At 36.5% G+C, this 26,642-nt stretch overlaps 2 protein-coding genes across 3 annotated transcripts; one reads left to right on the top strand and one right to left on the bottom strand.

Moving 5' to 3' along the window:
- Positions 1-6,625: 6,625 nt before the first annotated feature.
- LOC109003354 (DAR GTPase 3, chloroplastic) lies at positions 6,626-19,380 on the top strand. Of its 2 annotated transcripts, XM_035695650.1 has the most exons (9): positions 6,629-6,852; positions 7,254-7,388; positions 7,524-7,640; positions 8,022-8,165; positions 8,248-8,334; positions 10,768-10,883; positions 17,078-17,259; positions 18,406-18,463; positions 18,796-19,380. In XM_035695650.1, exons 1-9 carry the CDS (start codon positions 6,706-6,708, stop codon positions 18,917-18,919), a joined length of 1,110 nt encoding a protein of 369 aa, XP_035551543.1. In that variant the 5' UTR covers positions 6,629-6,705; the 3' UTR covers positions 18,920-19,380. The 2 variants fall into 2 exon arrangements, with proteins under 2 accessions (XP_035551544.1, XP_035551543.1); XM_035695651.1 differs by lacking the exon at positions 18,406-18,463 and having other exon boundaries at positions 6,626-6,852.
- A 4,815-nt stretch (positions 19,381-24,195) lies between these two features.
- On the bottom strand, positions 24,196-24,702 carry LOC118349910 (malate dehydrogenase, cytoplasmic-like). Its single transcript, XM_035695865.1, has one exon. It carries the CDS (start codon positions 24,700-24,702, stop codon positions 24,196-24,198), a length of 507 nt encoding a protein of 168 aa, XP_035551758.1.
- Between the last annotated feature and the right edge of the window lie 1,940 nt (positions 24,703-26,642).

Genomic DNA, 26,642 nt, shown 5'->3' with positions numbered 1-26,642 from the left:
GCTCGCTCAAGATTTCATAACTTATATTTGTTGTAGGTTAGATTTGAATTGTTTGACTTTAGAAGTAAAGAAATAATAGTTGCTTTATTGTGAAGATCTATGTTAGTATCAACATTAGGATATGGAAACATGTGCACATGTAAATAGTAAGACATATTTGTTGTGAACAATACATTCAAATGAGATTCATTCAAATTTCTTTATTGAATTGGATTGTACAATATATATAAAGAGATAGACATAATATTAAATATTCATGTGAGATCTATATTATTCGAAAATATTATAAGGGCAACATTAAATGCTATAAGATACACATAATGTGTCTATAATTTTTATAATTAAAACTTAATTTTATTCAGATAATTGAACATGATGTTTATTCTAATAAATTTATTAATTAACAATTGAGCAAGTTTTCAATTTAAAAGTTTGAGAATAGACTCCAATTTATATATAAATGACAGAACACGTTTTTAGAGGGAAAAATTGTTTTTGCAAGTAAGCTTGTATTAAGAAAAAAAAACTTTTGGCTAAGAGCAATCACAATGGTCTAATCATTTTGCAAACAAGCGAACTAGGCACCATAACGATTCTCTACATTTGAATAATTACTATTTTGTTATAAAACTTAAGAGAAGCAGCAAAAGAATAGAAAGATTGCAATGTAAGAGTAGCTCTTCAGGAGCTTAATATCATTTACTTTGAATTTCTTGTGTTATATAAATGATCCTCAAGACACCATTTTATAAGTATAGGAGGATAAAGAATATGAAGGGATGATAATGAATTATTGAGATACATTGATGAATTTTGGAATTCTAAGAGTTGGTACATGAATGAGAATTCCAGGAGTCGGTACATGAGGTGGAAACCAAATGGTCATCCACCAAATTCATGTATGCATTTATAACACTCCCCATTGGATAACCATATATAAAGAATATGCCTCATTAAAACCTTGCCAAGGAAAAACCTGATGGGAAAAAAACCATAGCGAAGGAAAAATAGTACAATTTGTATGATCATTTTCTCCCCTCAAAAGTATGTAGAGATTCAATAGTTTACAATGAAGTATCCTTGAGTTGACGCTTTCTAATACCGTGTACCAACTTTTTAAATGTTGCAGTTGGTAATGCTTTAGTGAATAGATCCACCAAATTATCACATGATCGTATTTGCTTGACATCAATATCACCACTCTTCTAGAGCTCATGTGTATAAAAGTATTTTTACAAAATATGCTTGGTTCTATCACCTTTGATATAGCCTCATTTGATTTGTGTGATATAAGTAACATTATCTTCATATAATATTGTTGGACTATCTATGATCATGTATAAACCACATTTATCTTAAATGTGTTGAATTACTGATCTTAACTAAATACATTCTCAGCTTGCTTCATGAATCGCAATTATATCTGAGTGGTTGGAAGAAGTAGTAACTAATATTTGCTTGATAGATTTCCATGAAATAGATGTACCTCCACAAGTGAACATGTCTTATGTTTGTGATTTTTCTTTATGTGGATGAGAAAGGTAACCCGAGTCTGCATAACCAACTAATTAAGGATTTAATCATTTTGGATAAAATAATCTCATGTCAACCGTTCCACGAAGATAACGTAGAATATGTTTGACCCCCATTCCAATGCATTTGAGTTAGTGCAAAACTATATATTGCTAGTAAGTTAACTGAAAATGCAATATCTGATCGTGTGCAATTTACAAGATACATCAAAACACCAATTGCACTTAGATATGATACTTTAGGACCAAGAATTTTTTCATCGTCTTCTTGAGGGCGAAATGGATCTTTTTTCACACCAAGTGATTGGATAACCATTGGAATACTCAAAGGATGATTTTTGTCCATGTAAAAGTGCTTCAAAAATTTTTCTGCATATGATGACTGATGGACAAAAACTTCATTTGAAAAATGTTCAATTTGTAAACCAATACAATTTTTTTCCAAGATCTTTCATTTCAAACTCATTTTTAAGTAATTTGTGGTTTTCATGAGCTCTTTTGGAATTCCATTTAAATCTTTTACATATACCGCAAAAATAGCAAATCTGGAATTTGACTTTTTGATGAATACACATGGACAAATTGGATTACTTTCAAATCCTTATTTTATTAAACATTTACTAAGATGATTGTACCATATGCATTCGGGTTGTTTTAATCCATATAAATATCTTTGTAGCTTGATAGAATAAATATTCCGAGATTTTGAATTACATGCTTTAGGCATTTTATATCCTTCAGGAATTTTCATATAAATATCATTATCCAGTGATCCATATAAATGTGCAGTAACCACATCCATTAAATGCATATCCAAACTTTCTGTGACTATCAAGCTAATAAGAAAATCTGAATGTAATTATATCCATTATAGGAGAATATGTTTATTCATAATCAATACTAGGTTTCTACGAGATACCTTATGCAACAAGTTGTATTTTGTATCTCATGATTTCATTTTTTTGGTTACGTTTATGTACAAATTCTCACTTATATCCAACTTGTATCGCACCTTTAGGTGTTTGGACTATAAGTCCAAATATTTCACGCTTTGCTAGTAACATCAATTCTGCATGAATTACTTCTTTCCATTTTGGCCAATCATTTCTACATCAACATTTTTCGATGGTTTTTGGTTTATTTTCATCATCACTTCTAGTGATATCAAGAGCAACTTGAAATGAAAATATGTCGTCGACAACAATTTTATTTCTATAAAATAATTTTCCCGTACTTAGATAATGTATCGAGATCTCGTTATTTTCAGGCACTTTTTCCTCTTTTGGGGATTCCACTTCAGGGGATTCTATTCTGGAAAAATTTTGAACAGAAAGTTTGGATGGATCTATAACTCTTGTTGCATGTTTTGTGGGTACGACCTCTTTAGGAGTACTGATTTCTTTTATTTGTGTTTTTCTCTTCTAGGGAGTCTTATCATTTGCATCAATAGGTCTTCCGTATTTTAGGTGTGTTTTAGACTCATTAACTGTTGCATTATTTGATAGTCATACATGGATATCGATCTTTGCTGGAGTATTAGCAACAGGAATGTGAGACTTCACTATTTTCTTACTGTTAGTAAAGGCATCCAGTAATTGATTTGAAATATTTTATAAATGAATGATGTTTTGAAGTTTCGGTTCACATTGATTTGTACAATGATCAGGATAAGCTAACGTCAAAGTGTTGCATGGTATTAGCTTTTTTGCTTCTGGCAATGGTTTTTCCCTAATAGTGGGAAGACTATATTATCAAAATAACAATATTCAAAACAAGCCTTAAAACTATCCCTAGTTAAAGGCTCGATATATCTAATGATGTAGGGAGAATAAAAACCTACATACATTCTAAGTCTACATTGAGGACCCGTCTTAATGCGTTGAAGAGGTGCAATTGGAACATACACAGCACAACCAAAAGTACGAAGATGAAATTTTTTTTATGGTTTGCCAAATGCAAGTTATAATGGAGAATATTTATTATTGACAGACGGTCTTAGTCGAACCAATGATGTGGCATGCAAAATTGCATGTCCCTAGGTAGAGATGTACATAATATTGTTTTCAAAAGTAATGGCCAAGCAATTAATTGCATATCTTTAATAAATGACTTAGTTAAACTATTTTAAGTGTGTGTATGTGCAACATGATGTTCGATATTAATCCCGACTCACATGCAATAATCATAAAAAATTTTAGATGTAAATTCTCCTGCATTATTCAATTGAATAAATTGAATTGGATAATCAGGAAACTGAGTCCATAATCTAATAATTTGTGCAGAAAGTCTAGCAAATGTAATATTTCGAGTAGAGAGTAGACAAATATGTAACCATCTGGTTGACGCATTTATTAAAACCATAAAATATCTAAATGGCTCACATGGTGGATGTATAGGTCCACATATATCTCCATTGATTTTCTGAAAAAATGGAGATTCAATAATTATCTTGGAATGGGATGGTCTGACAATTAGCTTTCCTTTTAAACATGCTACACATGGATAATCACAAAGAATCTCTTGATTCTTTAAGGGATGTCCATATTAATTCTCAATTATTCAATGCATCATGATTGATCCCGAATGACAAAAACAATCATGCCAAAGCATAAAGGTCTTTGGATTAGAGCACTTTTGGTGCATAACAACATGTGAATAAATTGTTTTCAATGTTGTATAATATAACACAGAAGAGAAAGCTGACAGTTTTTCTAATACAAACTTCTGGCCCAAATTTATTGTTGTAATGTAAATATATTTATCATTGCCTTTATTGGTGGTTTCAACATGATAACCGTTACGACAAATATCTTTAAAACTAAGTAAATTTCTTCGAGACTTCGAAGAATACAAACCATCGTCAATACAACATTTTATTCCTTTTGGTAACATGATATAAGCTCTTATGAAGCCTCCAATTAGGTTCAATGGCCCAAATATTGTATTAACGTTGGCTTTATATAATGTTAAATATTGAAAATATTTCTTGTCCTTAGGAATTGTATGTGTTTTGTATAACTGACTACGAGACATATATCTTCACCAATCATCTTGAACTTAGTCAATGCATCAATAGAATTTGTCTCCTTATAAACAAAAATATGTTTACTAGAAAAGAAAATTTAACATGATGTATTAAAAGATAATGACTCAAATATAATGTAATTATAATAAAGAAATAAAATTAATTGTTATGGTAATATGCATCACTAATCAAAATATTATTATCTATGTTTGGATCTATAAAGAAACCAAAAATGAGATGACTTAGGACGATCATATTTAGATTATCAAAATAAGCTAGATGATCTTCTGGATTCTTGTGGTCGGTAAAATTTATTTCAACCCCTTTTTACTTATTCCTTTATGGATGCTTGATATAGCTCTACCAAATGTTTGGACATACGACAGGTACGTGACCAATGCCTACCACACTTGTGACATTTATCTTCATATTTCTTTACAAACTTATTCTGTAAGTCTCTATTTTCATCTTGTTTTTGTCATAGTGTGGTTCCACATCTGGTGGTATGGAGCATTTTTCTTTGAGAAATTTTGAGTACGGAGCACATTCATTGTTGTTGTAGGACCACATTCGAGGTATGAATATGTTATATATTTAATTTCAAACATATCATCATTAGTGGCTTTTTTCTCTACACAATTTCAATTGTGCAACTTCATGTGCATTTAATCATAATGAGTTTTTGGGAGGATCACGGTCTTATGGTATATGTATTACTCACTTAAACTATCTCATAGAATCAATAAATCTTTTATTGTGAGGTACTTAATTTTCAATAAGATTATTGTTTTAGAGCGATCCTTTAAGAATGTTTCATTTCTTTCCTTAATAGTATTGAACGAGAAAGATATATTTAAAATTGAACTAATTAATAAAAGACAAGAATATTCATCGCATTGATACGATAACACTATACTCTTTATAATATCACGTAGATCATATTAATATTTATGGAAGAGAACTTACAGTGGTTCATAAAATATTACGTAAATATCTTGTTAAAGATCAAAAGAACACAACGGTTGGCTAGAGTATCGTGCTATGCTGATAACGTGGTATAAAACTCAAGAGAAGTAGCAAGATAATATAAAGATTGCAACGTAAGAGTAGCTCTTCAAGAGTTTAATATCATTTATTTTGAATTTCTTATATTATACAAATGATTCTCAAGACACTCTTTTATAGGCTTATGATGATAAAGAATATGAAAGGATGATACATGAATTACTAAGATATATTGATGAATTTAGAAATTTCAAAAGTTGGTACATGAATGGAAAATCTAAGAGTCATACATGAGGTGGAAACTATGGTCATCCACAAAATTTATATATGCATTTTATAACATATTTATCTATTTAAATGAATGCAAAAACGAATTAAAAAAATAATATATATAAATAATATAACAACAATAAATAAGCTAATGTAGAAGATTAATAACTGATATAGATAAAATAATTTTGTTAGATGGAAATTAAGGTCCATTTGAATATTTAGAATATTTTAATATATTTGTAAATAATAGTAAAATGATTTAAATTAAAATATTTTATTAAATTTTAGAAAACGAGAGAAAACAAATTAAATAAAAATATTATAAAATTAAAAATTATTTGAATATGTATTTTTAATATTATTTTTGTTTTAAAATTTATAAAAATAGTATTATTTTTTGTGTTTTATTTGAGAGTTTAAGAAAATTATAATGATTAAGTAATGATTAGATGATAAAATTAAAAATTAAAAATTAAAAGTGATTTATATTTGAATAATGTTTAAAAATAGAGAAAAAATACTTACAACCATGAAGTGCGTAACCGTCGCGTAACCGCTTTGAAAAAAATGAATAAAACATGGGATCCACATGAAAAAAATTAATTTTTTAATAGTGGACTCCACTCTTTTTCAAAGTGATTACGCGGCGATTACGCACTTCACGGTTGTATGTAGAATTACTCTTAAAAATAAAGTACTCGAAAATATTTGAAAATACCTGTTATCAGTTGCGTTGCTGAACGGAATACAGCGCGTTGAGAATTTCTGTGACTAGTAAGAAAGCGAAAATTATGAATATTTTCTTTTCCTTATCATCAGCCGCGAAACTGAGAGCCCGAGAGACTACACTAATACTAGCTACAAAAGTAGATGGCGATTCAGCTCTCAGGCCTATGGCTTCCAAACTCTCCTGCAATCCCGGGACTCTTCCTTCAGTTCCCGACAACCAAACCCAAGTCATCTCCAACGGCTCTCGCAGCTGCAGCTTCTTTCTCGTCCCCACCTTCCACCATCCAGGCATCAATTCCCATCCTCAATTTCATATTTCCCTCTTAGTTCATTCATAATTCTCTTCACTCCTTGTGTTTTGTTTCTTTTAAAACGTACGAGAACTTGTAATCTTTTATTTATTTATTTATTTTTATCTTTTGCTTTTGTTGACGAGGATGCCCAAAAGCAGTTTTAGCCCCAACTAGAGTGTATAATGTACTAAATGTTCTTTCTTAATAAAACGAACATTTATTTTCTTTTTATTTACTAAATTTTCTCAGAAACCAATCAAACAGTTTAGTTCCGGTTTTTGTTTATTTCATATTATAATTCTCTCGAATGTTGTGGATTAACAATCAATAACATATGCACTACAAATGCGGTCACAAATGGATAGGATAACACAATTGTTGATTAAAACATTACAGATTGTTGGTGGGAAAGTTCCCAGTTGGCATGAAAATGGGAATGCCAATTCCAAAGATGGATGTCATGGAGAGAGTGATTGGGTTGAGCTGGATGCTGATCTTTATCACTGGACAAAGGCACTGCGACCTGTTCAGGTATGAATTAGGTTTCGTCTATCATGATTGAATTTCTGAAGTGGTAGCTGGCCGAGATTTTTGGAAATTCAAATTGATGGTTTCTGACTAACTTTCTGTTTCAATTTGCCTTATTGGGTGTTGGCACCTGGATAGTGGTATCCTGGTCATATAGCAAAAACAGAAAAACAGCTTAAAGAGCAACTTAAGCTAATGGATGTGGTGATAGAGGTGCGAGACGCAAGAATTCCATTGTCAACTAGTCATCCACAGGTTAGACTTCTGTATTACTTTGTTACCGCTTAGCTGTAATGCGAAATGACTATAACATGTTAATGTTTATATCAATTTACATTGGATTAGAGAGGAGAAGATTGTCTAGATGCATACTTTTTGGGTTGCTAATTTTTTAGTTTATTGTTACCTATAAGACTTACTAAATAAATGTTATTCCTGTAATATGCTATAATGAATTTTGGTGGAAAGTGGAAACCATATTTCTGGGAACTGTGGCATCAGGCATTATTAGTTGGATGCTATGTTGCAAATAATGTTAAATGGTTCTTGATACTCCAAGAAGAAGCATCTTTAGGACGGATGAGTTGAAACCAAAAGTTGTACGTCTTAACCTTCCTAGTACTCTCTCTTGCACAGATGGATTCGTGGCTGGGAAATAGGAAAAGAATTCTGGTGTTGAATAGAGAAGACATGATATCCACGGCAGACCGAAATGCTTGGGCTACTTATTTTTCAAGGCAAGGAATGAAGGTTGTCTTTTCCAATGGGCAACTCGGGCTGGTACTGGAACAAAAGACCCTCTTATCTTTCCATATTCTGGTCATCATCTAGTTATATGATTATGTTTATGTGGCAAGTACAGGGCACTATGAAGCTGGGGCGGTTAGCAAAGGCATTATCAGCAGATGTGAATGTCAGACGCAGAGCCAAAGGACTACTTCCACGGGCGGTAGGTTCCTAGATCTAGTGAAATCATGTGAAACCTTTCATGTTTTTTTCCCTTTTCTTAGTCTTTTATCTTAATGTCTGATTTTATTGATGCAGTGCTTGTTTTTTTTTTTTTTTTGATGTGTAATAATATTATATATATAAATATATATATCAATAGGAGTACCCAAGTACACTGGATGTATACAAGAAGACACCTAGCCCATACAAGAGAGCCCCTAATGATCCAAAAGCCCATGAAAACCTACCAAAATACATCAATACCCAAAATAAAACATTGTCCTCCCCGACTGCAGTCCCTAGATTCTGTAAAAACCTCTACCCGAAAGCCCTCCCTTTAGCCTTCCCTCGACTTGAACTAGCTCCCTTAGCATCGTAGTTGATTGCCCATGAAAGGTTCTTTAACTCCCTGTTTTTCTTAAACTTAGATTTGGTTTCAAGCGCGTGGCTCGCCTCAATTGCAGTGAGTAATGTTTTAAATTGGTCTTCATATTCTCCATGTTCTCCATATGAAAGCCCCAGGGTTTGTAGAAACCCATTATCTTTATTCAGAATCCAATCTGATGTTGAACCTGCTATATCGTTAATCGGAGGAAGAGAAACTAGGGGAATGACATTATCCCATCCACAGTGCTTGTTAATGCTGTTGCAAAATTATATAAGCATTTAAGCACAACTTGATCTTTATTAGTCTACTTGCTCGACACAGTTACCTTCCAAAGAACCAATGAAAGCTAGTAGGTTTTTGAAGCAGAATATTTGTTTTTCCAATCTTTTTTTCGACATAATCTTTAGAATGAAAATGTACATTTCTATAGTTTTTGGTTATCATTCAAAGTTCTAAGATAGTCATTGGTTCACATTTTGAACTTTGAAGATGCAAGGCTCAAGTCCACTTCCATTATCTTTCTTTCATTCTCCCCAGCTAGGGTGCTTGATATGGGCCAGATAGTGCTGCTAGTCTGTTCTTTGTGTTGGGGTTTGTACATTACATTTAATCACATTCCTTGTCAATAACGTATCACCAAATCTTCTAACAAAGTAATTACACCTCCATGACCAATCACCCCCAACTAGACAGCCTCTTTACCATGTCCCAACTCTTCTGCAAAACAGTGGCATCTTCCACCTTGAACCTCAAACCTCCCCACATTCCTCTTCCTCGCACTTGTTTTCTCTTTCCATACTGCCAATGAGAATGACATCCACCTCATCACCTCATTCATCAATTGCAGCACTTCCTTGCTTTGATCTTTATTGGGACCCAAAGCCACTGCCCCTTCTATCACCTCATCTGCATCATAACATTAGTTGATGGCTTCTTCTTTGGCAACAATGACAATCACAGCTCCTTTGGCTCCAAATGCAAGCTCCTCCTTATGTCTTGCTTTTTACAAATTTCAACTTGAATTACAGTTCTCAAGTCCCTCAATTGATAACAGAATAAACATCTTCGAGATAATATGCAATTGACTAACATCTAGAGAAAAAAACTTATACTTGTCTGACAACAAAAAACACAACAATAACATGATGAGCAAAAATTGAATGAAAGAATTGGATTGCAGGAAGTTCAGGACTTGGACATAAAATAAGCCTCGAAGATGATAGAATAAATGAATGCCAGGCTCTTTTTCTTTTCACTGCTGACACCAAGAAGTTTCTTAATGTTGATAGTTTCTGTTTCGTCGAGCCTTGAGCTTGTGGGCCTCCAATCGTGGTTTTCCAATACTTTATCAAAGGATTAGATCTTGATGCCTTTTTCTTACTTTTTTGTTTCGTTTTGAAATATGTCTGTCTAATGATGCTGTTCTCAAGTTTCTCTGCATTTTATCAAAGGATTAGAGCTCAGTTGCTGCTTCGACATTTATGTCTCTATTTATATCTCTGAAAAGGATCTATTTATTTGATAACTGTTGTTGTTAGGCTTATAGAGACCGAATCTACCAAACACCAGCAGATCATTTTTGCATTGCTTTTGATTGCTTTATGAGCATGGTTGGGTCAAGATGAAAGTGATCAGGGGTTGCAGTAAGAGATAATTTGCTTAAGAGAGTGAGTTTGGGAATGTGTTGCAGAGGACATTGTTTGGGTCAGATACTCTTGTCAAACATATCCCTTAAGAGTCAGAATGCACTTTAAAATTGGTAGATAAGTAGTAGATGATGTGTTGAGCTGAACCAATGTGGCTCTTTTTGAGCAATTGGTGGGAGGAAATGGGAAGATTCTTAATTGGTGGTGAGCCAGAAGGGTATTTTTTTTCTTCTTGAACTTCTTTTGAAATATCTTTAGATAAGAAACAAAGGAGTTTTTCTAAATGACGGTTGCTTCTCTATGCTTTTGATCCTTTTCTTCATGAGATAACTTATTTTGTATATCATGCTTCACAAAAATAATTGCTATGGTTAAATGAACATTGCATTTTTATTTATAGGTACGAGCTGGAATAGTTGGATATCCAAATGTTGGAAAATCATCTTTGATAAACCGTTTGCTGAAGCGAAGAATGTGTCCAGCAGCTCCCAGACCAGGTGTCACAAGAGAGTTGAAGTATGCATCTTCATCTTTGTCACTTGGATATCTTTCGGGTTATGAGGTTGGGGGTTGGGAGAAATGAAAGCAACTTGCAATGCTGGGTTTAAATTTGTTGTTGCATTAATTGGAGTCCTAGAAAAACTGGAAAAAAAAAACTAAGATATTTTTCTTCTTTTTGATTAGGTAGTTAAACATGTGGTCAATGGGTCTTGAACCCTTGACTTCACCTTCCATTACACTCTTTCAGGAGGGGGAGGTGCACCATTTTAGCTAGAGCTCATTGGCAGGATATTGCAATTTATTAATTGTTATTGGAGATATTGGAAACTATTCTCTCCGTACACTTTCATCATGGTTGATTTTTGCTAGTGAGTTGCATCGTAATCACCTTAGCATTCTTTGGGTCTGCCATATTTTCGTGTAGGATGGGTTTCAAAAAACACTTACTAATTGAAACCAAGGTTTTTGTGTTATCGTTGGAGGGGGGAAGCTACTTTCGTATTATTGAAAGCAGTAGGAAGGTCATGAAGGAAATGGTTTTCAATCATGCTAGTGATCGTTGGTTGGCAATCACGATGGAGGAGTCCTATCATTCAGGGAGTAGGAAGGAGTTTTTCAAGACTTCTCGTAGTGGGTCTTTGTCACTGGTTGCCATTCGGTGTTCAAATACTTATGGACGCTACTTAGAAGTCACTGAGTATGGTGGCAATGGGCATCGAGGTATGCTTGTGTTCCCGAAAGGGATGGAAGCCTCCAAAGGCTCGAGTTGTGGGTCAGGGTGATGGGAAAGGGAAGGAGTTGGGAAGGCACGCTAGGACGTATGTTGAGGCTGTGATGGGAGGTAGAGCAGAAAGTAAAGTGGCAGTGCATGGTGGTACAGGCAATCCTTTAGCGTCACAAATGGAGAAAAGGACAAAAAGCAAAGGGTAACAGGGGAGTGCTCCTTCGCGGAAAGGGATGGTTGCAACTTTGTACTGAAAAAGATAGAGGTGGTCTGTCCAATCTCTGCACAGTGGAAAGTGAGAGGCAGAGTTTCTTGTTTGGGCTGAAGGAGGAGCTGGCTGGCGTGGAGGAGCTGCACTGTCTGAAAAGGTCTGTCGAAGAGTTGCTAGGCAAAGTGGATTGAGATTTAAATCCTAGCTAGGGCCTGGGCTTGGGCCAAGGAAATGTTGGGTTGGGGTCAAGTCAGTATACAAGGCCTGAAAAAGGCAAAGTTAAGATAGGCTTGGGCTTGGGCTGGACAGGCCCACCCGTCCCAAAATGGGATGGAGTTTGAAAAGAAATGGGCTTACGCTCATTCATGCCCAAAGAACTACCCATTTTGAAATGGGTTCAACATCCTCCTCCTCTGGGCCTAAGGCCACACCGTCACAGAGGCCAAGGGTGCCACCATCCCTTCCGCTAGCGTTGTCTGGGGTAGTTTCCGGCAACCCATGTGCCGGAACCCTAGCGTCGCCATTGTACAAAAAGGTTGGGAAATCGCGGATGCCATCTTCTGGCGGGCCAAAGCTATGTGGGTTGACACAGACTTGTGCGCTAGCTTTGTCGGGGCAACTTTCTGGTACCGCAGAGGTAAGGGTAGCAGAGCCTATGCATCAGAGTGTGGCGTCGGGGGTTCAGGAGCACGGGGAAATCACTCAGAAAATTTCGCAGGAGTCTTCTGGGCAATAGCTTGACCTTAGTGCAGTGCAGAGGAATATTTTGGCGCCGGAAAAAGACAAAGCCTCTGAGACAGACCATACTAATTGAGGGACACACTCGACGGGAGTTCAGAAGCATGGGGAAACATCACAGAAAGGGTCGATGGAGAGGGTTGAGCAGGAGAAAGGGCTACAGATGTACAAGAAGGTAGAAGGGGAAGGAACATGATTCCAACAATGGGTGAGGAGTTACAACAGAATGAGGAAGGCAGATTCCAGCATGATTCAACACTCAGCACAGGGGAGATTCATCAGATTGGGCCAGAGGAAACTAGGGATGATCCTATCTCTATTTGTTCTATTCCTCCTTGTCTATCTTCCTCCTTGTCTATCTTCAGATTGGGTCATGCAAAAAGTGGAGGAAATTCATAAATGTGTAGGGATCTTCTGTGAGGGCTTTGAAGATCATTCTCACAACAATTGATGCAGGACATTATCATCATGGAATGGGGTCAAAACGAAACAGAGAGTTGAGGAGGCTATCTTGGTTTATTAATTATGAAGGAAAGGAGGGGAGTGCAAGTCGAGGAAGGAACAAAGAGAGGGCTGTAGTAGTTGATAAATGAAGCCCAAAATTCTAATTTGGAATGTTAGGGGGTTGAATGAGATAGACAAGTGCCTCCGAATAAGAAATTTGTTAAGACAATGGAAGGTGGACATCTTGTACTTGATGGAGACTAAGCTTAAGCTTATCACAAGAAGTATTATCCGGAGTATTTGGGGTTGCCAGCACGTAGGGTGGTCATATTTACCCTCGAATGGGGCATCGGGTGGAGTGTTGGTAATGTGGGATAAAAGGGTGATGGAGAATCTCGCGAGTTTGTAGGGGAATACTTGGTGGGATGTCCTGTGGTGTATTGGAGGGGATTTCAATGTGACAAGGTTTCCAAGTGAGAGATCAGGGGAGGGATGACAAAATCATGCAATGGTTGAATTATCTGATTTCATATTTGAGTTGGAGCTCATGGACATCCCTTCTTATAGGGGGTACATATACATGGTCTAATAATCATGCCTGGTCTAGACTGGATAGATTTCTTATATCCCCAACATGAGAGATGTACCATCCAGATGTATGCCAGAAAAGACTACCACGGATATGTTTGGTTCACTTTCCTATAATGTTAGATTGTGGAGGTATCCAAGGGGGAAGAAGACCCTTTAAATTCGAGAATATGTGGCTAAAAATAGATGAGTTTGTCGAATTGATTAGACAATGGTGGAGCTCATATAAGTTACAGGGCACTTCGAGTGTCATATTGGCTGGTAAGTTGAAAGTTTTGAAGAAGGATTTGAAGACATGGAATGAACATGTATTTGGTAATCTAATTATTACTTATTAAAAAAAAAGGTATTTGGTAATGTAGAATTTCAAAAGAAGTCCTTATTACAAGAGTTACAAAGATTGGAGGGTGTCGAAGTAGAGAACACTCGCAAAGACCAAGTCATTTCCAAATTAGAAAGGGTGACTCTAATGGAAGAGATTTCTTGGAGGCAAAAATCAAGGGCATTGTGGCTTAAGGAGGGGGACCACAAAGTTTTTTCATCGGGTTGCAAACCCACATAGGAGGAATAATGCCATTGAGACCATGACCATAGATGGCTGTGTTTCTTCAGACTAGTCAGCGATAAAGGGTTACATTGCTGAACATTTGAAGATTTGCTTTCGGAACCCTTTGAATGGAGGCCTAGATTAGATGGCCTAACTTTTGAGGCCATTGATTAGATTAGTATGGCTTGGCTGGAGAGACCCTTTGAAGAGGAAGAGGTACAATAAGTAGTTAGAAAAATAAATAAAGGCAAAGCTCCAAGCCCTGATGGTTTTACTATGGCATTTTCTTAGAATTGTTGGGAGGTGGTGAAAGGAGATGTCATGCAGGTTTTTCATGAATTTTTCTCTTTTGGGAAATTTGAGAAGAGTGTAAATGCTACATTTATTGCACTTATCCCTAAAAAGATAGGTGCAATAAATGTGCATGATTTCCGGCCTATTAGTCTTGTGGGCAGTGTGTACAAGATAATATCTAAAGTTCTTGCTAATAGGATGAGCACGGTTATGAATAAAATCATCTCTAAGTCTCAAATTGCATTTGTTAGGGGTAGACAAATATTGGACTCGGTCCTCATCGCTAACAAATGTTTGGACAGTAGGATCAAGTCAGGAGTACCGGGTATTTTATGCAAATTAGACATGGAGAAGGTCTATGATCACATTAATTGGGAATTCCTTTTTTATTTGTTGAGGAGATGTGGTTTTGGGGAGAGATGAAGGGTGTGGATGAGGCATTGTGTATCAACGGTTTGTTTCTCGGTCTTGGTAAACGGTGATACGGTGGGTTTCTTTAACAGCTCACGGGGGTTGCGACAAGGCGATCCACTATCACCCCTCTCATTTGTTGTTGTCATGTTGGCCCTAAGCAGAATGTTGTTAGCTTCAGTGGAGGGTGGCTTTTTCTCAGGTTATTAAGAGGGGGATACTAACCATGGTGCTACCATTATATTGCATCTTTTGTTTGCAGATGATACGTTGTTATTTCGTGAGGCAAATCCAGGTCATCTTCAATCTTTAAAGGCTATTTTGCTGTGTTTTGAAGCGGTCTCAGGGTTAAAAATAAATCTCTCTAAATCGGAGATGGTTGGGATTGTGTGGTCTCTTCACTGCCTATGAAGTGCCTTGGCCTTCAGTTGGGAGCATCATTCAAAGCCAAGACTATTTGGGATGAGGTGTTAGAGAAAATAGAGCGTAGGCTGGCTAGCTGGGTGGAAATGATTGTATTTGTCTAAAGGGGGTTGGATTACACTAATAAAGAGTACCCTTCCAAACCTTCCCACATATTTCTTGTCTTTATTTCCTATTCTAGCTAGTGTTGCCTCTCGGATTGAGAAGCTTCAACGAGGTTTTTTGTGGGGTGGACTTGGCGATGAGTTTAAGTTCCATTTAGTTGGGTGGGACAAGGTGTGCTCTCCCTTGAGGGGTGGTGGATTGGGAGTTCGCAATGTGAAGGCCTTCAATAAGGCTCTTCTTGGGAAGTGGCTATGGAGATATAATTATGAGAGGGAAGCACTATGGAAGATGGTGATTGATACTAAGTATGGGAGTATAAGGGAGGTTGGTGCTCTAATGAAGTTAGGGAGGCATACGGAGTGGGGTTATGGAAGCATATTGGGAAAGGTTGGTGGTCTCTCTCTAGCAACACTAGGTTGTGTATGAGGGATGGCAATAGAATCAGTTTTTGGCACGACGTTTGGATTGGAGATATGGATCATAAGGATGTCTATCCCTCTATTTTCATAATTGCAAGGGAACAAGATGCTTTCGTGGTTGACTTGCTGGAAATTACTAATGTTTTGCAGCAATGGAATGTTAGCTTCATTAGGGAGGCCCATGATTGGGAAGTAGGTGTCCTGGTGGAGTTCCTTAACTTTCTCTACACCATTAGTCATGTTGTTACAGCGGCGGAAATTGGTGTGGCGGCCTTCTAGGAATGGCAAATTTTGTGTACGCTCTTTCTGTGAGACTCTTACTGCCCAAGGTAGGAATCATTTTCCTTGGAAGAACATTTGGCGGAGTAAAGCACCTCCAAAGGCTGCTGTTTTTGCTTGGACAACAGCTTTAGGGAAGATTCTGACTATTGAGAATTTAAGAAAATGTGGGCTTACCACCATCGACTGGTGTTGTATGTGCAGAAATGGTGGTGAAACAGTGGATCATGTACTTCTACATTGTGAGTTTGTAAGGGCCATATGGAATTATTTTTTCAGCAAAGTGGGATTAGCATGGATTCTGCCGGGGAGGGTGGTTGAACTACTAGCTAGTTGGAGAGGGATCAAGGGAACACCATAGATTGCAGCTGTGGAAGTTGGCTCCCATTTGTATATTTTGGTGTATCTGGAGTGAAAGAAATGATAGAAATTTCGAGGATCGTGAGCTCTCCTTAGAAGAGTTCAAGAGCTTTTTCTGGAAGACTTTATTTATGTGGGCCATTACTTTAGATTTAAATGGTCTCAGTTTCCATGATTTCCTTGTAACCATTTCTAGTTCCTAAATAGGAGTAATCACATGTATACCTCCTATGTACTTGACTATGCCTATCTTTATATCAATAAAATATCTTCTTACTTATATAAAAAAAATATATATATATATATATATATATTGGAAACTTGTTATTGAAGTTGGAGTCTATTAAAAATTTAAAATGCTAAGAATGGTATAGAATCCTTAAAAAATGGGAGGGAGAGAGAGAGAGAGAGTGTGTGTGTGTGTGTAAGAAATTCTAAAGTGTCTTTTTATTTAAATGCAAACTTTTAAAATTCTTAAAATTCACATCTATGAACTTAAATTGTGTAATTTTGGAAACTACATACTTCTGCAATTTCATCTCTCAAAAGAGTTTCCAAAGCCAATGCTTGCTCTATTTTTTATCTTGAGATAAACATTAAGAACAAGTCCTGGCCTTGTCTATATACATTCTTCATCTGCTTTTGTCTTTCATGTTCATGGATAAGGTGGGTTCGTTTTGGAAATGACCTTGAGTTGCTGGACTCTCCTGGAATGATTCCGATGCGGATTGGTGATCAGTCAGCTGCAATAAAGCTTGCTATATGTGATGACATTGGAGAGAGATCATATGATGTTGCTGATGTTGCTGCAATTCTTGTACAGATGTTGGCAAGGCTTTCATCAGTCGGTAAGCATCATGTATATTATTTTAATCAATCTATTCTCCGTTGGAATTCTCTAGGACACTTGTGATACAAGGAAACTTATCTGGTAACACAAAGCACTTCAATATAAATTGATCTTTACAAGACAGTCACAATCTGTACTATTTATTCAACTAGTGGTAACTTTTTTTTCTGCTTCCTTTTGTTAGGCTGTCAAGAAACCATTTGAATCTTTCTGGAAATTAGAACATTTTAGAAGTTCAATTTGGCTCCAGTTTTACTTGTGACTACAAGCATACATAACAATGCAAAGCACGGAAATTTTTTTTAGATTTTAGTTTTGTTTGTAATCTGATTGTGAAGTTTTCCAAATGTGAAATATTGATGACCAACTTTAATGAAGTAAATATGGGGGAAAGAGATTAAGGGCAGGTTTGGGGGATGGGATGAGACACAAAATTCTCATCTCATCTCATCATTACACATTTTTCAAATCTCCATACAAAATATAATAAATAATTCAACTTTTTCAAATCCCAATACAATAATAATACTAAAACATAATATTTTAAACACTAAAACAAAATATAAAATTCTCATCTCACCCCCCAAACCTGCCCTGCTGTGGAACAATTATGCATGAGGCTAATGGGGTAATGAGAGCTTTTATCTTATTGATCACATCCTCAAATTTTGAGAGCAGTATGAACATGGCATGGGAGTAAATAAATAACGGGTGCGTAAATAATGGTAAGTTGCCTTTGTTACTGCATAGGAAATTTTGATGGGGTCTTGAAAGCTGTAATAGAAATATTTTGTTTTACCACCTCCAAGGGGGGGGGTGGGGTTTGAAGTTGCAATGCCTAATGCAGGTTTCAAATTTCCATTACCTGAATTGATGCTGCTTTTATTCAACGTTTACTTATAAAAAAAAAAAAAAAAAAGTTGTAGGACTTTTATTCAAGCTGATTTCACATTGTGGTTCCTTTAATTGGCACCTGGAAAGGCAAACAGAGAGGAGTTATATCCTTTTCATGCATAGCGTGACCTTAATCTCCCTATTACTTATTCTATGCATTTTTTTTCTACTTGTGCTCAAATTTCTACTGACATTTATTTAAAAAATCTTAATGCACATTCATGCAATATTCAAATTTTGTTTATTGCAGGCACAAAACCTCTTTACAACCGTTACAAGATTGATGTGGATGGTCAATGTGGTAAAACGTATGTTTTGGCATGGCGGTTGTTGTTCTCACTTGGACTTGATTTTTAAAAATATTTTAGGTGCTGGGTTGGGGGAATATTGAGGGAGGGAGTGGAGGCTAAGTACTTTTTGAATAGTAGGCTTATAGGGACATCCTGGTGACAAAAACCGGGTATGCCAAAATAAAAAAGAATTGCGTTTTGGTTAAAGTAGATAAAAGCCTATCCCATAGTATACAGAATGGGGACAGTTTGTTATTTGGAGAGACCCTTGGCAGAATGTACAGTCACCTATTCATATTCATTCCAAAATCACAAAGCTGAATTGATTGCTATACATTTTCTGCATGCAGATTCGTTCAGAAGCTTGCACTTCACTTGTTCAGTGGTGACACTCATCAAGCGGCTTTTCGTATTCTCTCCGATTTCCGGAAAGGGAAGTTTGGTTGGATCGCATTGGAGAGGCCTCCCAGTTAATGCCCTTGAATATTTTCGTATTGGAAAATAAGGACTTTTGAAGCTTTGACTGCAATCCTGGACATGCCAAAAGAATGCTAATGTCCATCAGAAGAACCTAGTAACCATCATCAAGATTGGAGAACATAAATCTTGGTAAGTAAGGTTTCATTATGGAAGAACAAGTCCCACAACTTTACAATACCACCACATAGAACTTGACAGGAGAGATTTCAGGTGGTCCAAACTGGGATAGCTCCATGTAAGGTAATTAAAATTTTGTTGTCATTTTCTTCAGTTTGCACAGTAACCAGCGACCATAATGTGACATCCTCTTTTACTGACTATTTCATGCACCATGTGGTGAATGTATGTAAATTGAACAGAGGATCACTGATTATACCTCATTTCTAGACAGAAACATGTATTATGGCATTTGTTTATCTGCCTAAAGAGCCCACTTCTAAAGATTGCGGACATGAGTACGGTATCTGGTGACTGCACTATTCTGTTAATTCACTAGATCTCATTAGAACTCCCTAGTTAGGTATGTTAGACGAGACGAGTACTAGTGGAGCCAGTTGGTGACTAATTTGAGATAGTCAATCTCCAAGAAAACCAGGAAGTAGAGAGATAGAGAGAGAGAAGAGAGGAGAGAGAGGGAGAGAGAGAGAAATATGTTGAATGAATTTCCAAGTGAGGATTTTCCCTCCAGTTCGTGTGTTTTATATTTCTTTCATCTCTACCAATACGACATCGTATTTACAATCATATGAAAAACAAAGCTACAAAACAACTGTGTTCTACTTATTCACCCCACCCTTTACTAAACTAAACGACAATGTATTCATTATTAACGCTTTCTATTACAACACGACAACATTCCAGCCTCTAAGAACATAATGAACAAAGTTGTCAAACTCCCCTCCTGCCCAGTAGCATGCCTTCAACTGCATTGCTATCATCCACTCCAACACCTTCTTGAACCATAACACACCCTCTCCCTTTAAAGCACCTTGCCCACAAGGTGAGAAAACTTCTGACGAAGCTGCTAGTAAGGCTCTCAGGTCTTATTATCCACTCCAGCACCCTTCCACTGAACCAACACCTCAACCACAGCTAGATTGTTTACCTTCTTACTCCTACGCTGCAAAATTTTCTCAAACTCAAGCATTAGTTCCCCTTGCAAATCCATTGGGGGTAAGGTTGAAAGAGGCGACACATGTTCTCCTATTTTCCTTTTCAAACAAGCAATATGAAAAATAGGATGCAAAAGAGAATCCGAGGGTAAACTAAGACCTGGTTTGGATAGTGAAATCATCTCAACTTATCTAATTATTACAACTTTCTCAAACCTCCAAACAAAATACAATAAACAATTCAACTTTTTCAAATCTCAAAACAAAAATAATATTAAAAAATAATATTCTAACAATATTTTTTTCAACTTTCATCTCATCTCAACTCACTATCCAAACTAGGCCTAAGTTTGTAAGCCACCTTTCCCACTCGATGAGTAATTTGAAATGGGCCAAAAACCCTAAGAGATAGTTTCAAATTTCTCCTCACTGCTAATGATTGCTGCCTGTAAGGCTGCAATCTAATATAAATCCAATCCCCCGCTGAAAATTCTCTTTCAGTTCTATGATTATCAAATTGAAACTTCATCATTTCTTGAGTTGTTGCCAAATTTGTTTTCAATGCTACCATGATCTGATCTCTTATCTTCAAAAACGAGTATCTACTGCTTGATTAGTTGTGATTCCAAGAATATATGACTGAAGTCTAGCAGGAGGAATTCCATAAACAACCTCAAAAGGAGTAAGCCTTGTTGAGGAGTGGAAAGTGGTATTGTACCACCACTTAGCCAAGGACAGCCAATCAAACCACAATCTTGGTTTATCTCCAGTGAATGACCCGAGGAATGTTCCAAGCATTTATTAACAGCTTCTATTTGGCCATCACTTTGAGGGTGATAGGCAGATGAGTAAGATAAATTGACCCCTTGCAACTTAAACAGTTTCCTCCAAAATGAGCTTGTAAAAGTGGAACCTCTATCTGAAACAATGGTTTTAGGCATACCATATAACTTAAAAACATTGTTCAGAAAGAGTAATGCTACCTTAGCAACTGGAAAATGGGCATACTTCGACAACCTATCCACCACAACCATAACCACTGAATATCCCTTGGAAATAGGCAGCCCTTCCACAAATCCATTGAAATATCAGTCCACACTTGTTCTGGTATGGGCAACGGTTGTAATAAACTAGCTGGAAACACATTCTCCACTTTGTTTCTCTTTGGCACACCTCACATTCACAAATGAACTTCTTAACCCCAGACTTCAAACCAAGCCAATAAAAATAAGCTCTAGCCCTATGCAAGGACTTGTGAAAACCAGAATGACCCGCAGAAGGACTAGCATGAATGTAGTTTAAAATTCTCAACTTCAATTGAGGGTAGTTAGGCACATAGATCCTTCCTTTTTTAAACAAATCTTCATGTTTTAAACTGAAAGAAGGATGGGAAGAAGCATCATGTTGTAAAGAAGTAATTAACTACTATACGGTTTGATCTTCTTTATAAGCAACCTTTAAATCTACTAGCCATGTTGGGGTGGGAAATGATACAGTAGCCAAGACTCCAGATTCATCATCTTAATTTCTTCTAGACAAGGCATTAACGACCTTGTTCTCCACCCTTTTTTTATATTCAAGACAAAACTTATATCCAAGCAACTTAGAAAGCCACTTCTGTTGTGAGGATGTACCTATTTTCTATTCGAACAGGTATTTCAGACTGTGATGAACACTTTATTCATGAGTCCTTGAAATGTTGAAGGAGTATTAGTGAGTTCAAAAGGCATGACATGGAACCATAATGCCCTTCATGTGTTCTGAAAGTAGTTTTCTGAAAGTAGTTCTCTCTCTCTCTCTCTCTCTCTCTCTCTCTCTCTCTCTCTCTCTTTCTCTCTCCCTCCCTCTCTGAACAGGTTTCCGTTTCCTTGTGATAAAAATGGTTTTGTTTTGCTTTAGGGAACATCTGCTTGGTTACTTGGTAGTTAATGCTCTAGGGAACATCCGTTTCGTTGTGAATTTGTGATAAATTTTTTTGCCATCACCAACCCACCTCCGTATAAGTCCATTGCTAGATTAATTAAATGATTTTGCTCCAAAATTATATTACTCCTGGAATTTGTTTTTCTTAAACTTTTTACTTCATGCGGCTTTAATAATGATCAAAACAGTCTCTCCGTTAGAAATAGGTTCGTAAACTGTTTTTTTTTTTGTTTTTTTTTGGTAGGTCATACATTTGTAAACTGTTACAGGTGCCAAATCAGCACCAATCACCACATGAAAAAGTAAAACTAAAATACTTAAAAACAAGCAAAAAAATCTTTTTTTTTTTCAAAAACCCCCCTTTGGAAATGTTATTTGAGCCGAGTTCAGATGGCAACTCAAAGGTCCTGTCTCCAATTAAAATGCAGGAAACCAATATCGGTGGAATGTTAATGAATGTGGACTTCCTGGAAAGGCAGGTTAACTGCAATAGTTTTTTTTAAAGGTACCTGAAGATTTTATTTAAAAAAAAAGGCATAGACTAAGTACACATTATATGTACAAGTGGAACGCTAACTAGAAAGAAGAAAAGATACAAGAAAATCATTAAAAATGTGAGGATGAAGATGATAGTTTTGACCTTCTAATTTGGTGGAAGGTGAATTCAGCTAGATATCACATACTTTCAAAGATTGCACGCGATGTACTTGCAATACCGGTATCTACTGTGGCCTCTGAATCTACATTTAGTACTGCGGGTCGTGTACTTGACCCTTTTCGAAGTAGTTTAAATCTAATGAGTGTTGAGGGTCTCATATGTGCACAAAACTGGCTTCGTTCTTCTTCTACTCCAATAAGCCTTAGGATTTTAATGGATGAAGTGGAGGAATTTGAGAAGCAGTTGGATATGGATATGTAATAAAATTACCTTTGGTATCTTTTGTGGTTTATTTTGTTTTATCTTCTATATTATCATTGTTATGTAATTTTATTTGACTTGTTTTGTTTAAAATTTTTATGAATAGAACTTGCTGAGGACCCGAACTTTGCTGATTCTGTTGAGGCATCAAATTCAAGGCCTATTGTTTCTACACCCAATGTTAATTAAAGACTAAAGATGTGAGAAAATTGTTGGTAAGCTAGGCTCTGAAATTATGTCCAAATCTTCATGTGGTATTCCTGATCTTCATGTGGTATTTTACAAGAAATTATGCAAATTAAAGATTAATAAAAAGAGAGAGGAGTGGGGTTTGGGGTCAGTCAAATTAATCGTCCCAGTTAGATAATTAAGAAAATGATATGCAGAGAGAGAGAGAGAGAGAGAGAAGCATGTCTGGCTTTCTACATGATGTAGGGCTCCTCATTATTTGATGCGTGCTTCTATTCATACGTACATACTCCCTACTTAGCTAATTTTCTAGCATGCAACGTCATATCATGATACGATCTTCTTCTGATTAATTTGTTTCTAATAAAATTTATCAAATTTTAGCTACTTGTGATGTTCTATAAATTATAATAACTTTATTAATTTTCTACATTAATGGATATCTCAACTTCATGGTCTCTATCTTTTTGGGATCTGCATACAAGTGTCTTGAGGAAAGCTATGGTACTAAGTAGGAAGATATCATCCTTTATGGGCAATCTGTTGGCAGTGCACCAGTGGCCCCACTTTGGACCTTGCAACTCGACTGCCTCAATTAAGAGTTGTTGTTCTGCATAGTCCCATACTCTCTAGCTCTGTAAATTACCCATTATATGTTAAGTACTTAAGTTGTTAAATTTTAGATTATAATTTGTAATTTGTAATAACTTTTGTATTATTATTATTTTTTTTTTTGGTTTTTTTTTGTTTTTTATATAGATTAGTTTTTTTTTTATCATTGTATTTTTCAAGATCAAGTTTGTTTTAGTAGTTTTAGCTAAAAAAAAATGTACAAAATTTGAAGTGGGCCGAAAATAATTGAAATTGGGCAAAAAAAATCAGATTAGATGGGAGGCTGAATGGCCCATTTTAGGCATGTCCAGACCAACTGGACCGTCCCTGGACTGAAATGGACCGGTCCTATATGTGACTCAGTTCGGTCCAAGGTGGAGAATTCTTGGACCGAATAGGTCCGTTCCGGTTGACAAAATTGCCCAAGACCGGACTGGACCGAGATCACCCTTACTTGTAGTCACAATCCCAGCCTTGATAATTGCAGCACCATGTTGTTGAAAGATAATTATGAATTATCCCTTCAATATTAGTACATTGGTGTCTTTTGGGTTGGCAAAAACCAAAACCTTGCAGGTTGCAATTGCATGCTTTTCAAGAGCAGAAACTTGAGACTTGTAAATTGATACATTTATTGACATCACATCTTTCCTCTCTGTGTCGTCTTTCCTTGTGCATTTCTCAACATAAGTCGTAGGAACGACACCTTTAAGTAGAGGAAATGTAGCATCCGCCAACTCTATTTTCACCCCATTCAGTGCCTCTGCAGCATGTGGGATATCAAGCATGTGCAGGATCATAGGTTGGTTGGGGCCTAACATCACTCCCCTAACAATCATAGGGATGAGAGCATATCTGATTTGTGCTACGGCTCCAGTTACAAGAACGCAAACTGGTTCTTTTGCCATTTGATCGAGGTCGAGGAGACTAAGGTAAGAACCAATTTCAACAAATGAAGTGAATTGGGAAGAGTAAAAGTAGAACACGATAGATAGTAGTTGAGGAGGGAATCTTAGGGCCATTTCATTTTCTTTTCCTCTATCAAATGGCCAATGAGGTGGCAATATATCAAACAAATGAGGAGCAAAAAGGTTCTTATGTGTGAAAGGGCATGCTTCGCACTATTCTTATCCTGATTCAATGCACCAACAAAACCCCATAAGGGTAGATCATTCACAAAGAATTCAAGCTAGTAATTACTCTTAATTGCATCCTTGAACGGGCTAGCCTTTGCTTCATCGAGATCAAGGGAACAAATGATAGCCTTCTCTACGTTCTTTTCAAACTTTATTTGGATTTGGCTGTCACTCAGTTCATTTCCACCAAATAACTGAAACCCAAGTAAGATTGAGGATGTGACATTATCATGACCCTTTATCAAGCATTTCATCAAACAACTTCTTTGCTCTAACCAAATTTGCAACTTTCAGCAGTTTCAACAAGAAACTACAAGAACAACTCACACCTTTGTTAGATGGCAATAAGCAAATGATTGTCTCTACCAAAGATTTGTTCCCCTGGGCATGAGCATCAAAAACCAAAGCATCAACAAAATCTGGCAACCATCTAATTGCGTACATTTTTAGTGCTTTTCCAATCATAGTAGCTTCCATTATTCCCTTGGATTTTACAACAACGATTACTCGCTTGTAAAGATCAATGTCCTGCTCGCATATATCTTTAACGCACCAATCCTTTGGAACATATTTCATTATCTCTAGGAACCTTACTCTATCCTCAACAATTCTATCAAGCTCAGTTAATTTCAGGTTATATGTGAGGGAGGAACAAGTAACGCTTGCTGGGTCCACAAAAATTTTAGAAGCTATGGGATCTTTGCATCTTCCAACAATTTTTAGATCCTTAGGCCATGGCAGAAGAGATTTGGATGTTTTGAGCAATTAGCTCAGATGATACTTACCTTCCCATCATCCTCTTCACCAAACATCTTTTTGCCACAACTTTTGTTCCTGGTGTCTTCCTGGTGTCACCTGAGGCTGAGCAGAGAGAATGAGAGCCTCGACCAGCAGCTATGGCTTTATCGCTGTGAAAACCCCGTTAGAATCTCCGAAGGACAGAAAACAAGAACAAAGCTCTAGTGATAATGGTTCAAAAGAGTTGGATCAACGTCTGAAGATGGGTGGTATTGTTGATTAGAAATCACACAAGCAAGTGCGAAAATCTTGAAAGAGGTTGGAGCATAACTTGACGCAATTGATGAAGAAAGAAGAATATAGAGAACTCAAGCCCTTGAGAGCTTGAGTGAGTTTGCCTAGATTTATTTACTCCATTCATTTCATGTTCTCTTTCCACCTCTGTCGACAACATTCCTCATAGATTCACTTCCATTTGATCACGAGGAAGTTGTGGGGAGAGACAAAGATAACTAGGGATGATTGCTTTTTCGAGATTTTCTCCTCGAAGAGACGTAGAGAAATGGGAGTAAGAGAGATCTACGGGGTTGGAACATAGTATGGCTGGTTTTTTGTGGTGAGGGTGAGGAGTTGAGAAATTGAAAATCAATTCCACTAACGTCAAACTTCCATCGGATGGCTAGGCCTTTCCTCTTTACAGTCAATGTATAGTTAGTGCTAGGGACGACCGACAAAAAGGAAGGAAAGAGAAAATAATTTCTTAGAGGAAATGAAGGAAACGAGAGTCGAAGAGGGAGATTTGAGAATTGAGAAAATAGTTTTCGATTTCTAAAGGGATTAAAGGGAACAAGAGAAAGAGGAATCTTATAGGGATTGACTTCCTCTTTTTCTTCCACCGTTGCTATGTGTTCTTCTTCTTGAAACGTACAAAGTTAGTGTTCCAGATAAGTTAAATCTTCAATGAAGTTGTTCCTGACATCTTTGAATGTCTATAGGATACTGTTGCTGTGATTGTTCGACCAGCTCCTTGATTTTGAGTAATGATGAGAGAATTTCTTCCATTTTCATATATTGATAGCACAGAGATC

The sequence above is a fragment of the Juglans regia genome, chromosome 11 (assembly GCF_001411555.2).
Source record: "Juglans regia cultivar Chandler chromosome 11, Walnut 2.0, whole genome shotgun sequence".
Classification (NCBI taxonomy): domain Eukaryota; kingdom Viridiplantae; phylum Streptophyta; class Magnoliopsida; order Fagales; family Juglandaceae; genus Juglans; species Juglans regia.
The sequence above is the reverse complement of the archived record's forward strand: the minus strand, read 5'-3'. Positions and strand labels throughout refer to the sequence as shown.